The 16,541-nt window shown below is 42.7% G+C and overlaps 1 protein-coding gene across 5 annotated transcripts in view; it reads right to left on the bottom strand.

Annotated features, from left to right (window-relative positions):
• Positions 1–976: 976 nt before the first annotated feature.
• The window catches only part of Ndufaf6 (NADH:ubiquinone oxidoreductase complex assembly factor 6), a 28,712-nt gene continuing 13,147 nt past the window's right edge, over positions 977–16,541 (bottom strand). For 3 of the 5 annotated variants that reach the window (XM_057790822.1, XM_057790824.1, XM_057790825.1), the window contains 5 exons: positions 13,355–13,457; positions 11,598–11,731; positions 9,759–9,860; positions 2,503–2,610; positions 977–1,105 (listed from right to left, as the gene is read on the bottom strand). In XM_057790822.1, coding sequence (XP_057646805.1) covers positions 977–1,105; positions 2,503–2,610; positions 9,759–9,860; positions 11,598–11,731; positions 13,355–13,457 — 576 coding nt within the window. The remainder of the gene's footprint in view (positions 1,106–2,502; positions 2,611–9,758; positions 9,861–11,597; positions 11,732–13,354; positions 13,458–16,541) is intronic. The other 2 variants (XM_057790823.1, XM_057790826.1) reach the window with 1 other exon arrangement.

Below are 16,541 nucleotides of genomic sequence, written 5' to 3'. Positions count from 1 at the left end.
ACCCCCAGCCCCCAGCAGTTCTACAGCTGTTTGTTCTGTGAGCTATTTGAACCCATGCAATAATCCCTTTTCTCCTTAAGTAAAAAGTTAGCTCTGGAGGCTGGGAAGCTGGCTCAGAGTTAAGAGCGCTTACAGAGCTTCCCATATCCATATCAGGTGGCTCACAGTCAACTGGAACTTAAGTTCCCGGGGATCTAACACCCTCTGGCCTCTGTGAGTTCTTGCACATAAACTGACAAAGGCAGATACACACACACACACACACACACACACACACACACTCATAAAAATACTACATGCCCTCCCCCCAGCTCTGGTGCTTGGAATACAGCTCAACGGAAAAAAGCTGGGGCAGCTAAGTGCCCCTGTTCTGTGGGAGATGCTCTTGTACACTGTAGAGATTTGTCACTCACATTGGCTTAATAAAATGCTGATTGGGAAGAATAGGCAGGGTGACCAGACTAAGAGAATTCTGGGAAGAGGAAAGGCAGAGTCAGTCACCAGTCAGACACAGAGGAAGCAAGATGATAATGCCTGAGGAAAGGTACCAAGCCACGTGGATAAACACAGACAAGAATTATGGGTTAGTTAAGTTGTAAGAGTTAGTTAATAATAAGCCTGATCTAATAGGCCAAACAGTTTATAACTGTTATAAGCCTCTGTATGTTTAGAACTGAATGACTGCAGGACCTGGTGGGACAGAAAGAAACTCTGTTTATATCCCTGCAACCCCAGAGTTTGGAGACAGAGACTGGAGGATCTCAAGAAATTGTCTGGCAAGCCATTCTAGCAGAATCAGTTGGCTCCAGGTTCTCTCTCTCTCTCTCTCTCTCTCTCTCTCTCTCACACACACACACACACACACACGTACATGTGTACATATGTTAGCTCTTATCCTTTCTAAACAAGAACCCAAAACACACATTTTTAAATCAATAAACTAAAAGTAAACCAGTATCAGTAACATGAAATTATTTTAATATCTTTTTCTCCATGATTGAATATACAAAGATAACGGAAGTAATGTGTTCTTTTGCTGTAAAGATGGATGGAATATATCAAAATCTACTCGCTGGATTTTCTTTAAATAGTCCTCTAGAGTAACCTGGAAAAAAAAATGGTGGTTACTAGATAAAATGATCAAGTTTCCAAACAAACTAGAGAAAAAGTACAGCTAGCGTGGTGGCCACACCCTCAATCCTAGCACTCAGAAAACTGGAGAAGGCAGATTGCCATTAGTGTGGTGTCAGCCTGTGCTAATGGTGAAATCAAGGCCAACCTGGGCTAAAGAGTTAAGAGTACTAAGGGAACTGGGGCAGGAGGGTGAAAACGCCAATTTGGGCCACATAGTAAGAACTTGTTTCATAGAAAAAGGGAAAGTCCAAGCCTAAAGCTACTTTAGTTTCCAGAGGTGATAATCACATAAGAAAAACATTTTTTTTTCCAAGACAGGGTCTCTTTATGTAGCCCCAGCCAGCCGAGAACTCATTATATAGACCAGGCTGGCGTTAAGCTCATAGAGATCCTCCTGTCTCGGTCCCGTGAGTGCCGGGATTAAAGCTGTTGTCTTAGTTAGGGTTTTGTGCCGTGAAGACACACAATGACCACAGCAACTCCTAGAAAGGAAAACATTTGAGACTGGGTAATAGTAGTTCAGAGGTATGGTCCATTATCATCACGGTGGGACATGGTGGCAGCAGGCAGACAGGGTGCTGGAGAGTTCTACATCTGGATCCTCAGGCAGCAAAGACCAGACATACTGGCCTAGCTTGAAACATCAAAGCCCACCCCCTAGAGACACATCTCCAACAAGGTCACACCTCCTAAAAGGGCCACCACCTATGGGCCTATGGGGGCCATTTTTATTCAAACACAGCTGTGTACCACTATATCTGACCAAATTAAAGATTTTTTCAAGATTTATTATTTACGCATATCTGTGTGTAGGACACCAGTGTGTAAGCCCCTGGAGCTGCCTGACTTGGGTGCTGGAACTGAACTCCAGTCTCCTAGAAGAGCAGAGCGTGCTCTTGACTACTGAGCCATCACTCTAGACCCAACATGAGACTTTCAAAGAGAGAAAATAAAGACATCCATGTCCCCAAAAACATTTAGAACAGCTGAGCCATCTCCCTGGCTTGCACCAGGGCCTTTTAAAAAGCTTTCTGGGTTAATCCGATGTAGCCAGCTCAGCAATGACCTGAGGGCAGGCACTACTACATGTTCAGGTCGCCATGGAGACACTCTCACAAGATGGTTTCTTTTATCATTCCCATTTTACTGATGAGTAAATTGAGGGGTTAAAGAAAGTAAGGCCCCTGGCTAGACAGAGACAGTGCAGAGCACACAATGCGGCCAGCTGATGACAGCTCAGAGCTCAGGTGTGACCGTCACGACGAATCACACAACCGGGAGGCAGGAAAACAACCAAAAGGAGTTCCGTGGGGAGCATGAGTCCCAGTCTGCGCTGAGTTCTCCAGCCTCCTCCACTGAAGCACTCACCGTCTGGAGAAAGGCGGGAAAGGCCTCCGCAGGAACGCTTCTGTGGAAGGACCTCGCCTTGAAGGAAGAGGAAAACACTGACGCTGGTTGGAAAGCTTCTGAAACAGTCTGAGGGTGAGCACGAAACAGCGGGCAGCGGCAGTTTAAAGACATGACCAGGGCTTCTCATGAAAGCAAGGAAACAGCTCATCTCCGCTGTTGTATAAAAGCCTCTTCCTTCAGGGCTCGGCTGGGGATTCCAGCGCCTTACATCTCACGCTGACTCTGGCCCTAGCCCGGCCTCTTCCTTAGCTCGAGCACAGATGACCCTCCCAAGCGGGGTTCCTGCCTAGTGTCTGATGAGTTCATGTCTTTTCATCAATTACTTCCCCTTGATCAAGTATCAGCTACTCTTCCTGGAATTCGAATGTCTGCATCTAACCCCTAGTCTCAACTCAGCCTGACTCTTCTAGGCTACAAAGACCTGGTCACTCGGACCGATGCCGTCACCCTGCACTGGACAGACCAACCTGGTGTCCAAGTCTTCGTCAGCATTGTCTCCTACACCCTCTGCTTCCTCACTGCACACGGTGGTCTCAGCTCCGAGGTCACCCAGGTCTCTGTGCTGTTACCGTTCTCTACCCTTTCTGCAGCACGGGACATGTGATCCTCCTTTCTTCTCTGCTCTGGGACGCAGACTCCAGTTCTCCTGCTCTGCCCTTTGCCCTGCTTCCTTCTACCTGATGAATGGATGTGGCCACAGGCTCTGTCCGCATCCTCATCTAGAGGCACACGCTCCTTTGAGCAACAGCACCTAGACTAAAGCTTTGACGGTAACCTCTTACATGGTGACTGCAATTCTGGCCTTCCCAATCACAACCCTGCACTCTCCAGCGGCCCGTCTCCCTAAATGTCGCTCCCGCTAATCAAACTATAACCGGAACGAAGACCAGCACCAAGCACACCGTCTCACATCTCTGACTGGCACTGGTGTGTCTGTGTGTGAACTCACCGTGCAGCCTGTGACTTGCTCTCCCCCATCTTGTCATAGTTATCTGGTGTCATTGTGGGTGTGGCTACACACACACACACATGCACATCTCTCTAAAGAACTTTATTCTTCTCCTAAGTAAGGGGAACTGTGGAAAGCACAGCCACGTCCAGTCCCACCACCACGACCACAACCACCTCAGACCATGGTAATGGCAAATCCTCCCAAGTCAGGCTCAGAGAAACGGCAAAACCTTGCCCTGGTCTGTGTGTGAATGTTGACAGGAGGTCCAGACGGTTCCAGCCTGAGACCGCTATCCTAGAGAACCTCCCACTGACACTAGCTAAGCCTTCTTTCTTCCTGCTGCCGGTTTACTAACAAGAGTGTCCAGGTGACTAGGAACTGTCCTCAGAGTGAGCACAGACCAGCTGGTCTAGTGTCTGTGCTGTGCCTTCAGACTGTCATTTCTTCATCCCTGAGACGCTCCAGTCAGGACAAGGACCAAGCTGTGTGGGGCCAGATGTGAAGAGGCACCAACTCATCTCCCAGCTCCCAGTCTTTTCTCTTTCCTTAAAAACTATCTGTACATTTGAGTGTCTGTGTCACGAGTGCAGGGGCCCATGGTGGTCAGAGGATCGGGTCCCCGGGCCCGAGCTGCAGTTGTAGGTGCTTGTAAGCCGCCTGTGATACGGGTGCTGGGAATTGAACTCAGGTCCTTTAGTGAGCGCAATCTGCTCTCTTAACCACTGAGTTGTCTCTCCAGCCCCCCAGCTCCCGGGCTTTCTTGTCTCAAGCACTGCTAGATCCAGCCTTGGTAGCTCACACGTCTCAACATGCGGGAGGCCGAAGAAAGGATCACAAATCCACAGCCAGTGTAGACCACAGTGGAACTCCTACCCAAGCTCACCAGCAAAACCTCTGCCGGTTTTCTACTGCAGTAATAATGCCACAGCTTTACTTGATGGGGATACAAACTAACTTATAGTGCACTTACTACATGGCAGGTGCGACTTGTAACTCTATATGTTAGCTCATTTATCTAAGTAACACTTTGGGTAGGAAGTAATACATCCTCTTGTCTGCCTGGGAAGCTGGGGCAAAGTGAAGCTATTACACAACTAATGAACGCAGAATTAGATTACAGTCAGGCTTCTGCTTTGAGCGTGTACCAGCATCCTCCACCTTCTTGCACTTCTCAAGGGCCTCCAAAGCCCCTCGATGTTCAACCCACCGCTCTAAACCTGTTTCTGGGAGTGGATTGCTTGCAGCCAGTAGGCCAGCAGCTTTCAGTCGTAGCTGTGAAAACCACCTGAACAAGGACGCTGGCTCGCCAGGAGCTTTGCTAGCATGCGCAAGACCCCGGCAACAAGCTCCAGCACTACACAACAAATACGCTTTTTTCAATCTTCTAAATTAATAATTGTTGTTATTGTTTGGTTTTTGTTTGAAGACAGGGTGTCTGTGTAGCCCTGGCTGTCCTAGAACTCCCTCTGTAGACCAGGGTAGTCTTAGACTCAAAGATCTGCCTGCCTCTGAGATTAAAGGCATGTGCCACTATGTCCTGCCACAACAAACAAATTAATAAACACTTTGAAAAAATGCAATTCTCAGTGTCGGTTACTCTACCAATCTCCAGGGAGAAAGGCCTAGGACTTGGAAGAGACAGACAGATCTATGAGTTTGAGGCTAGCCTGGTCTACACAATGAGTTCTAGACTATCCAGGGCTATCTAATGGAACTGTTTCAAAAGATTCTTTCACAATTTCACACACACTTCATATTCTTCCTCCCCTACTATTTTCTCTAATCCTCTCCTCCGCCAAACCCTTCCCAAGAAGCAAACTCTTCAAGAGCTAAAGTGGATTCTGGTGAACTCAGGAACTAGTTAGAAGCCATCAGAGCCAAGGGGAACTGAAGTAAATTCCGAGGTGAAAAAAGTGTCAAAAAGGAATGAAGGCCAGAGTGAGCAACCGTTCAGTTGGGAAACATGAAGATTCCTCCCGTGGCCTCTCACTGCTGTGGCCAGAAGACATGAGAGCAGGAGAGACTGCCAAGGTGATGGGCTCTCCCCAAGCCAGCTAGCGCAGAGCACTCGCTCAACGGGATAACTGAGAACACTACACTGGCCGCTGCCGAGGTTCCAGGAGGGGAGGAGACAGGAGCAGGCATGGACGGAGACACACTCTGGGGACAAGCGGGGCACACGTGAGAAAGCTCAGGCTTCTCACTCACAGAAGGGTGCATCCCCCAGCTGAGGGCAGGGAGGGGCTCTGGGGCAGGAAAAGTTTTCCAATAGTCCCTGAGATAAGCCCTGGGAATCCAACAGACACTGGGACAAAGACGGCAAAGGTCAGAATCCATAGTATGCTACGGAAAGGCTTCCATATATAGAAACCCGCAGCATCTGAGACAGGGCTTCTATGCTGTGAAGAGACACCATGACAGCAGCAACACTTAGAAAGGAAAACATTTAATTAGCGCTGGCTTACAGATCAGAGGTTTAGTCCATACTGTCACGGCGGGACATGGTGCTGGAGAAGGAACTGAGAGCTCTACATCTAGATCTGCAGGCTGCAGCAGGCATCTGTGTCCCACTGGCCAGACTTCCAGGTCGGCTTCCACAGTGACAGCCTTCCTCCAGCAAAGCCACACCTATTCCAACGAGCTCAACCTCCCAACAGTGTCATTTGCTATGGGTGAAGCCTTAAAACACATGGTCCATGAGGGCCATGCCTTCTTGTCCATCATTTAAAGATGTAAAGATGTGATACATTTGTTTATACTGCAGATTATGACTTTAACTGTGTGAAGGTGTGTTACATTTGTTTATTCTGCAGATTATGACTTTAACTGTGTGAAGGTGTGTTACATTTGTTTATTCTGCAGCTATTACTTTAACTGAGTAAAGGTGTGCTACATTTGTTTATACAACAGAATATTACTTTAACTGAGAAAAGGTGTGTTGTAGTTGTTTATACAGCAGAATATTACTATAACTGTGTGAAGGTGTGCTATATTTGTTTATACTACAGAATATTTAACTGTGAAAAGTGTATTATATTTGTTTATACAGCAGAATATTACTATAACTGTGAAGGTGTGTTATATCTGTTTATACTGAAGAATATTTAACTGTGTGAAGGTGTGTTACATTTGTGTATACTGCAGAATATTACTTAAACTGTGTAAATGTGTGTTATATTTCTTTATCTGGGAAAATATTATTTAACTCTGAAGGTCTGTTATATTTGTTTATAGTGCAGAATTTTTAACTGTGTGAGGTGTCTTAAATTTAATTATTCTGCAGATATTACTTTAACTGGGTAAAGGTGTGCTACATTTGTTTATACTGCAGAATATTTAACTGTGTGAAGGTGTGTTATATTTGTTTATATAGCAGAATATTTAACTCTGAAGATGTTTTATATTTATAGTGCGAATATTTAACTTTGTGAAGGTATGTTACATTTGTTTGTAGTGCAGAATATTACTTTAACTGTGTATAGAACTTTAAATGTGTTACATTTGTTTAAATGTAGAATATTTAACTGTGTGAAGGTGTGTTATACTTGTTTATACTGAAGAATAGTTAACTGTGTGAAGGTGTGTTATATTTGTTTATACTGCAGACTATTATTTAAATGTGTATATAACCTTAAATGTGCTACATTTGTTTCTACTGCAGAATATTTAACTGTTTGAAGGTGTGTTACATTTGTTTATTCAGATATTACTTTAACTGAGTAAATGTGTGCTACATTTGTTTATACTACAGAATATTTAACTGTGAAAAAGTGTGTTATATTTGTTTATACTGGAGAATATTTAACTGTGTGAAGGTGTGCTACATTTGTTTATATTACAGAATATTACTTTAACTTTGTGAAGGTGTATTAGATTTGTTTATACTGAAGAATATTTAACTGTGTGAAGGTGTGTTACGTTTGTTTATACTGAAGAATATTTAACTGTGAAGAAGTGTTACATTTGTTTATACTGCAGAATATTCCTTTAACTGTGTAAGGGTGTGTTATATTTCTTTGTTCTGGAGAACATTATTTAACTCTGAAGATGTGTTATATTTGTTTATACTGCAGAATATACCTTTAACTGTATAAAGGTATGATATATTTCTTTGTTCTGGAGAACATTATTTAACTCTGAAGATGTGTTATATTTGTTTATACTGCAGAATATTTAACTGTGTCAAGGTGTGTTACATTTTTTATTCTGCAGATATTACTTTACTGTGTATAAAACTTTAAATGTGCTACATTTGTTTATATGCAAAATTTTTTTTTTTTTTTGAGACAGGGTTTCTCTGTGGCTTTGGAGCCTGTCCTGGAACTAGCTCTGTAGACCAGGCTGGTCTCGAACTCATAGAGATCCGCCTGCCTCTGCCTCCCGAATGCTGGGATTAAAGGCGTGCGCCACCCACCATCGCCTGGCATATGCAAAATATTTAACTGTGTGAAGGTGTGTTAGATTTGCTTATACTGCAGAATATTACTTTAAATGTGTGAAGGTATGTTACATTAGTTTATACTGCAGAATATTATTTAAATGTGTATATAATTTTAAGTGTGCTACATTTGTTTATATACAGAACATTTAACTGTGAAGGTGTGTTATGTTTGTTTATATGCAGAATATTACTTTAACTGTGTATATAACATTAAATGTGCTACTTTTTTTATATGTAGAATATTTAACTGTGAACGTGTGTTATACTTGTTTATACTAAAGAATATTTAACTGCGTGAAGGTGTGTTACATTTGTTTATACTACAGAATATTACTTTAACTGTGTAAAGGTGTGTTATATTTCTTTATCCTGGAGATTATTTAACTCTGAAGGTGTGTTATAATTGTTTATACTGCAGAATATTTAACTGTGTGAAGATGTTTTATATTTGTTTATAGTGCTAATATTTAAGTGTTTGAAGGTGTGTTCAATTTTTTTATACTGCAGTATATTACTTTAACTGTTCATAACTTTAAATTTGCTACATTTGTTTATATGCAGAATATTGAAGGTGTGTTACATTTGATTATATTACAGAATATTACTTTAACTGTGAAGGAGTGTTACATTTGTTTATATGTATAATATTACTTTAACTGTGTACATAAATTTAAATGTGCTACATTTGTTCATATGTATAATATTTAACTGTGTGAAGGTGTGTTACATTTTTTATTCTGCAGATATTACTTTAACTGTGTGAAGGTGTGTTACTTATTTTATTCTGCAGATATTACTTTAACTGTGTATAAAACTTTAAATGTGCTACATTTCTTTCTATGCAGAATATTTAACTGAATGAAGGTGTGTTACATTTGTTTATACTGCAGAATATTTAACTGTGTGAAGGTGTGTACATTTGATTATACTGCAAAATATTATTTAACTGTGAAGGTGTGTTATATTTGTTTCTACTGCAGAATATAATTTAACTGTGAAGGTATGCTACATTTGTTTCTACTGCAGAATATTATTTAATTGTTAAGGTGTGTTACATTCGTTTAAACTACAGAATATTACTTTAACTGTGTGAAGGTGTGTTATATTTCTTTATCCTGGAGAATATTATTTAACTCTGAAGGTGTGTTACATTTGTTTATACTGCAGAATATTTAACTGTGTGAAGGTGTGTTACATTTGTTTATACTGCAGAATATTTAACTGTATGAAGGTGTGTTACATTTGTTTTTCTGCTGCCTTTGCTCACTTTGTAAAGATGTGTCGCTTTTATTTATGCTGTTTTTTTTTAATTATGTAAAGATGTTTTGCATTTGTTTCACTTTGCCAGTTTAAGGCACCTGGTTGATCTAAGAAAGAGCTGAACGGTCAATAGCTAGGCAGGAGACGGACAGGCGGTGCTGACAGGCAGAGAGAATAAGTATGAGAAGAAATCCAGGCTCGAGAGAGAAGAAAATGAGGGAGAAAGAGATATACACCTGGGGCCAGAAGCCAGGCAGCTGCCAATGAGCCAGACACGAGAAGCAGGAAAAGGACATAGAGAAAGAAAGGTAAGAAGCTCAGAGGCAAAATGTAGATAAAGAGATACATGTTAAGTTAAAAGAGTTAGGTAGAGAGGAGCCTAAGCCAGGCCGAGCGTTCGTAACTAAAAAGAAGTCTCCATGTCATGATTTTGGAGCTAGTTGGTGGCCGAAAAGAAAGCCTGGTACAAGCCTATTCAAACCACCACACACAACACGCCATAGAAACAGCCCTGTCTAGTAGTGACGACCTCCTAAACAATTGGGCAAAGGAGCTACTTACATGCTTCAGGTGCAAGTGTGCCTGGCTGGCAATGTCATATATGACATCCCTCACATTTTTATCATGGTTCCTTCGCAGAAAGTCCTCTTGAGAAACACCATGCTGTGAGGAAAATACAATTTTAGGAATGTATAAGCACACTTAAAATCAATATTGCTTAAGAAAACAGGCAGAGATGGGCAGCATATATAAAATAATGCCTAATTATACACTGTATAAGTGTGCAATGGTTGGTCGTCCTTATCCACTTTGATTGTCTATATAATCCACTAAGAGGCATGCGTGTAGGTGGGTCTGTGATGGGAGTCTCTGGAAGGATTAACTAAGGGAAAGACCTCCCAGGTGGGCAGACATAAAGACGTCTGATTGAAAAGCAGTAATGCTTTTGCCTACCACCTTTGCTCCTTGCTGGTGACTGCATCTGCCATGCTGCTGTCACTGCTGCCATCCTTCATTGACAGTGGAGTTCAGCTTCTCTAACGGTCTGCGGCTGTCCAGGAATCCCTCAGACCTTAATGCCTGAAGGGGAATCTCAACCAATCACCTTGTTTGGGGGATGTGTTTGCCCCGGGGCCCCAAAAAGCTTATAAAACCATCCATGTGCACTTGTTTGTCCCTTTTGTTTCCTGATCTTTGCTGGAACCTTGGCTTTGTAAGTTCTCCCCTTATTAAAGCTAAATATATTATATTGAGCTTGCCTGGCTAATTCTGTTCGCCGTTCGTTTACGCCGTAACAAATGTCAAGCTGGGATTGCTGAAGTGTCCAGCCATGAGGACTGGTCAGGTTCTCAGCTGCTCCACTGTGCAGGCAATCACTGTTGAATTACTCAGTGTCCACGATGCAAGCCAGCGTCATAAACCCCCATTAGCATACATACTCTTTGTATCAGTTCTGTTTCTGTAGCGAACCCCAACTAATACAGTGTATGATGTGTGGAGAGAGAGAAGCCTAACAAAATACAAAAATATGAAAAGGAGGCTGCAGAGCTGGCTCGGAAGTTAAGAGCACTTGCTGGAATCCAGGTTCCAGCCTCACTCAGCTCCCACATCTGGTGGCTCAGAACTTCCTGCTCCATAGCATCTGAGACTTTCTCTGGCCTTCACAGGCATCCATGTACACACACACACACACACACACACACTAACAAAAATCTTTTTTAAAAGTTCAAAAAGGCAGACAATAAAGAAGCTCATTCAAAACCCAAAAGTTCTGGTAAGCATTTGTAACTGCTGAGCCATCTCTTCAGCCTGATAAACATTTTTTCTTTTCTTTTTTTGTTTTGTTTTGTTTTTCAAGACAGGGTTTCTCTGTGTGTAGTTTTGGCTGTTCTGGAATTCACTCTGTAGACCAGACTGGCCTCAAATTCACAGAGATCTACCTGCCTCTGCCTCCCGAGTGCTGGAATTAAAGGTGTGCAACACCATCACCCGGATCTCAGATAAATATTTTTAAAAGACGTATTCCAGCTGGGTGAAGTAGCCAACAACTACAATTCCAGCAATGGAGACATGGAGAAGGAGAATTGGAAATTCAGCATCATCCTCAGCTATATGAAGATTCACGAGTTCAAGTTCAGCCTGAGCTTCCCACCAATAACATAGTAACACACAGGACCAGGCGAGGCTACTACAACCACTTAAGGGAGTTGTCACTGGCAAGGAGGTGCAGGTTATCCAGGCCTCCTCCTTGTAGCGCCTCATGCTGGCCTATCTCAGTATGCAGGGCAAAAGCAGGAAGTGCTGTGCCCCCTTTCAAACAGCAATGGGATAAACTAAGAAAAACAAAGAGCACCCCCCTCCTGGTGTCCTCAGAGGATCACTAGCAGGTCACAGCCTCACCTGCACACAGACATCCATGGGCAGGAACACTTTTCTCCGGCTACCATGATAGGGTGTTGCTCTCAAGCACGTGACAATGCCTTGCGCCTTTCCAATATGGCTTGCAGCATGGTCTGCATGAAGATCCTTCACACCTAGAATTACAGACACCAAGCACAGCAAATCAACAGAAATAGCACGAGACATCATCTGAACCCAGGAAAGGTATTTATCCTGTCTGAGATCTGAAAAATAGGATTTATGAGGGAAAGTGGGTGCCAGGGATGAGCCAACCATCTTCCTGCTAGCAGGCATCAAATCGCTACTTGTTAACTCTCCACCTTCATCACACCAAGAATACACTGAGAATTTCATTAGACTTCATGGGAAACTTAAGTGTTTCATTTTTTCCCTCAAAACAATGTCATAACTTTACTTTTAGGGTGCAGCAGGATAAGCCTGGGACAGTCAAGAGGGACTGTATTCTGGGGTCACTCTCTTCAAATAAAGGCAGATCACTCTCTTCAAATGAGATATTACTATTGTCCTTGGCCCCAATAATCTAACCATAAGATGCTGCCAAGTTGGAACAAGGTCAGAGGAAAAGTGTCATTTCAAATATTCTTAAAGGAGAGGAAAAGAAAATCTCGTAAAATTTTGTAAGCAATTTTATTCTATCCCCTCACCATGGGGAAGAATTCTTAACAGGGAGGAAGAAGTACAGTCCTCCAGGTCACAGGAGATGCTGCAGGGAAAGGTGAGGCCACCTGCACTACCTGATGTTTAACCTAGAGCATTCTCATGAGTGAGCACTTGGACAAGTCTATAGTGCACAGATAATAAAAGGGTTCTCTGTCCTAAGTTTTATTTATTAAAATACAAATGAAATGCCACTACATTTCCCCTTTTTGTCTAAAATGAATAAGAAGGCTATAATTAATATAAGAAAAACTATATACAATAAGTACAATAACTATATATAATATATATGGGCAATAAATACATCAATAATGTCTACTTCATTTGCATTTGACAAATTCAGAGAAAATACTCCATATCTATCCTTTCTTGGTGAGTCCAAAGTCTTGTACCTAATTTACTTTTTTTTTTTTTTTTTTTTTTTTTGGTTTTTAGAGACAGGTTTCTCTGTAGCTTTTGAGCCTGCCATGGAACTAGCTTTGTAGACTAGGCTGGCCTTGATTAAATGTGTGCACCATCACCACCCAGCTTTACTTTCTATCTTGTTTTCTGCATCAGGTAAACAAGGAAAACTGAAACTATCTAGTCTTCAACTCCTTCAGAGACCCACGAAGGAAATAGTAACTGAGTAAGCAGGAAGTGCAAGCAAGCGACTTCCAAAAAATGTGAGTAATGACAGAAACATCTGGCTGCCTGGACAGTCACCCAAAGTTCCTCTGCAACTTTGGGGCATCCATCTTTGGCTTACAGGTCTAGCATATCCAACAGACTTTTTTATGAAGCAGGACATTCTGAAGGGCTGTCCCTCCTTATCTTGACAATGTTGGGGAGTCTCTTTTGTGTCCTGCTTGTCCAATTAGGACAGCAATACCGGCAGCAGTCAAGGCAAGGGCTTTTTTTTTTTTTTTTTTTTTTTTTTAACCAGTGAATTACTTTTTCCACAAAGAAAGTAAACTCCATGTGGAGTTTCTTCAATGCCCACTATCTTCTCTGAAGTAGATTAGTGCTGGCAGGAGCAGACATGTCTCATGGTCATAAAAAAGAACCTATGTTATTAAAACTTCTTAAAAGCAACTTACCCAGCACCTCCAGTGTCAGGTAAAGAAGAGAGCTCTGCGTGTTCTCGGCATAATTCTCAAGCTCCTGGATACTGCGATACGCTCTGTCATCCAGATTTTTTTCCTGAAGTCAAAGAAAATGTAAATGAAGCCCACTGAATTATTATTTTATAATAATAATAAAGTGTTGATCTATTTTTTCCTGAAATAAATAAGAATATCACTTAACAGATTTATATAGTGCACAATAAAGATTAAAGCATAGCCAGGCATGGGACTAGAGTGTTGGTTCAGTGGCTGCAAATGCTGGTTGCTCTTGCAGAGACCCTAGGTTCTGTTCTTAGCATGTAGGGGATCCAATGCTTCCAGCCTCCTCAGGTATACCTGCACATGCTGTATGAAACATTCATGCAGGCAAAATACTCATACATATAAAACAAAATATTTAAAATATGTATTTTATTCTATATAATCTTTTAAAAGTTCTATATAAATGCCAAGCCAGCCAGGGCTTCATGAGACCCTGTCTCAAAAAACAAAAATAATTCCCACCCCCATCAAAGCCTTATATATCAGAGCTTACAAATCACTTCCCAAATAAGGCTCAAGAATAGCATGAGCAGACAACCCCATGGGCATGGAGGCCTCGCTTCTCAGGGCTTATTGTTCATTCACGTCTTCTCTGCAAGTTTTATTGCTGAGTTGAAAGTCCTGACATATACTAGACATTAAGTGTAATGGTATTTCTATTATATTTTAATAAATAAAGCTTGCCTGAAGATCAGAGAATAAAAGAGCCCCCTGACCAGTCTTACAGACCAGGCAGTGGTGACACACCACCTTTAATCCCAGTAGCCATGCTAGTTGTCACAGAGCGCAGGTGATGCATGCCCTTAATCCCAGCCCTAGAGAAGATTATAAAATGGGAGGAGACAGCTCTCACTCTCATTTTGAGATTCCTGGAGGCAGGATCGCCATTTTCAGACTGAGATTGAGGTTAGAGCTAGTGGCTGGCTGTTTTGCTTTTCAGATCTTCAGGTTGAACCCCAAGTTCTCTCTCTGAGTTTTTATTACTCATGCATCAATTAAGCACTTATCAGATAAGTAACTGCCAGTGTTTTTCCCATTCTCTCTGGGCTTTCAACTTTTTGAAGCCTTAATTTTAATGAATTTTAATTTATCTCTTTTTTTCTTGTCTATACTTTTGATATATTTAAGAAATCAACTAATTTCAAATCACAAAGATTTACAGTTTACATCAATGTTTTCAACAAAGTTTGTTTTGTTGTTTTTTTTTTAGGTTCCCAATGGGCCATCAAACTATACTGTTGACTTTGATATACATTGTGAGGCAGGAGTCCTGATTCAGTCTTTTTAATTTAGCTTTAATATTTTTGAGACAGAGTCTCATGTAACCCAAGCTGCCTTGTAACTCTGACTGTGCCTAAGATGGCCTTGAACCCTGAGCCCCGCATGCCCAGTGCTGGGGTGCAGACCTGCCCCACCACTCCTAGAGCCCGTCTTTGCAGGTGCATACACCCTGTGGTCCCAGCACTGTCTGTTAAAAACAATATCTTCCCCATGAATTGTCCAGATACTCTCGTCACTCAACTGACTATAAATAAACAGCTTGTATACTCTTTTAACTCTTTATAATAATTGACTGATGTAATTTGGTGTGTCTGCATATATGACAGCAGGTGTAGCAGCTCACATGGACATGTAGAGGTCAGAGGACAACTTTGGGAAGTCAGTTCTTCCTTGTCACCTTGTGGGACCAAGGGGTCAAACCTGGGTCATGCGGATTCTGCAGCAAGCACTTTTACTTGCTGAGCCGTTTGCCTGCCCCTGAACTCTATTTCTATACCACTGACCTGCGTGTCCATCCTCTGCCAATACCACAGTTTGAGGTCTCCAGCTTACTAACTGGAGGAGGAGGAGACAGGGCGAGGAGGTGAAGCTTAGGTGAGGACGGCGTCAACAGCGCAGGGTCCAGCTGGACACAACGGAGCACACCTGTGACCCCTGCAGCCTGATGTGTGGCAGGAGGATCTATCGTGGGTTCCAGAACAAGGTGCCCATATGAGACCTGGGCTTTAGTTTTAACTTGTCTCCCTTCAGACACTAAATGTTGGGGATGCGCATGAGCGTGCGCCCAGCACTCAGAACACTGCTGTGAGTTCTAGGGCTAGGTGGGCCACTAGTGAGCTCCAGGCAGCCAGGGATATACGGTGAGATCTGTCTTGAAATATTTTAGTGTTGGGACGAATGAGTCCTGGCCTTCAGCTGCTCTTCCCTGCTAGAGCCTTCTAATTGAAGTTACTAGAAGCTGTGCTTTGCCTAGAGGATCAGAGGATTTTCACCTGTTGGCCATTGACTGCAGGGTATTTAAGCCTCCAAGGTGCTATTAAAGAAGGGCTTTTTGTACCAGTGTTTGAAGGTCTGTGTGTTGGTCTGTCTCTGCGTGTGTATTCTCAACCTCCAGCCCCTTGCCCGAAGCTCGCAAACTGGGTTCTAGCGCAGAAGGGGCCGCGGTGCTCGGCAAAAGAGGTCCCCACCGAGATATCAGGAACTAGGGAACACTGAGAGACCGCCCTCGGAAGGTGAGGGTGGATTGGGGTATGTGTTAATCCTGACGTCCTTCGCTTGGTTTTAGCCCCGCCAAGAGGTAAGCAGACAGCGTCGTTCCTGGCCCACGGGGACTGGGACTGGGGCATATTGTGGAGTTAAGATGGGAGGTATCTTTTCTTTGTTCAGAAAAGAGTTGAACGCTAGGGAGGAGTTTGATGATTCAGAGCTAGTGGAGGATAGTGAGGAGGATTCATCAGAAGAAGGAGATTATACGTAAGGAATTAAGAAGTCTCTTTGGAAAGCTGAGAAAACAGAGTAAGAAAAGACTCACATCCAACTCCCTCGGCCCCACCGGCTTATAATAATGAAGGTTGGTGGTCTTATTTGAGTAGGGGCTCTGGCACTGAACAAAACAAGGGAGTTTGTTTTCGTCCTGTACACATGGTTGCACCGGTGATGGAGGTGCCAGACACCAACAACCCAGGGCAAATAATTCGCCAACATTTTGCTATACAATTTAAAGAAATGAAGCAATTAAAGGAAGCTGTAGCTGCATATGGGGCTCAAGCACCCTTCACATTGGCCATGGTAGAATCTTTCTCTGCTATGAATTTAACACCAAGTGATTGGCAGCAAT

This window comes from Chionomys nivalis, chromosome 16 (assembly GCF_950005125.1).
Source record: "Chionomys nivalis chromosome 16, mChiNiv1.1, whole genome shotgun sequence".
NCBI lineage: Eukaryota > Metazoa > Chordata > Mammalia > Rodentia > Cricetidae > Chionomys > Chionomys nivalis.
Note: the sequence above shows the minus strand (reverse complement) of the source record. Positions and strands in the feature narration are given on the sequence as shown.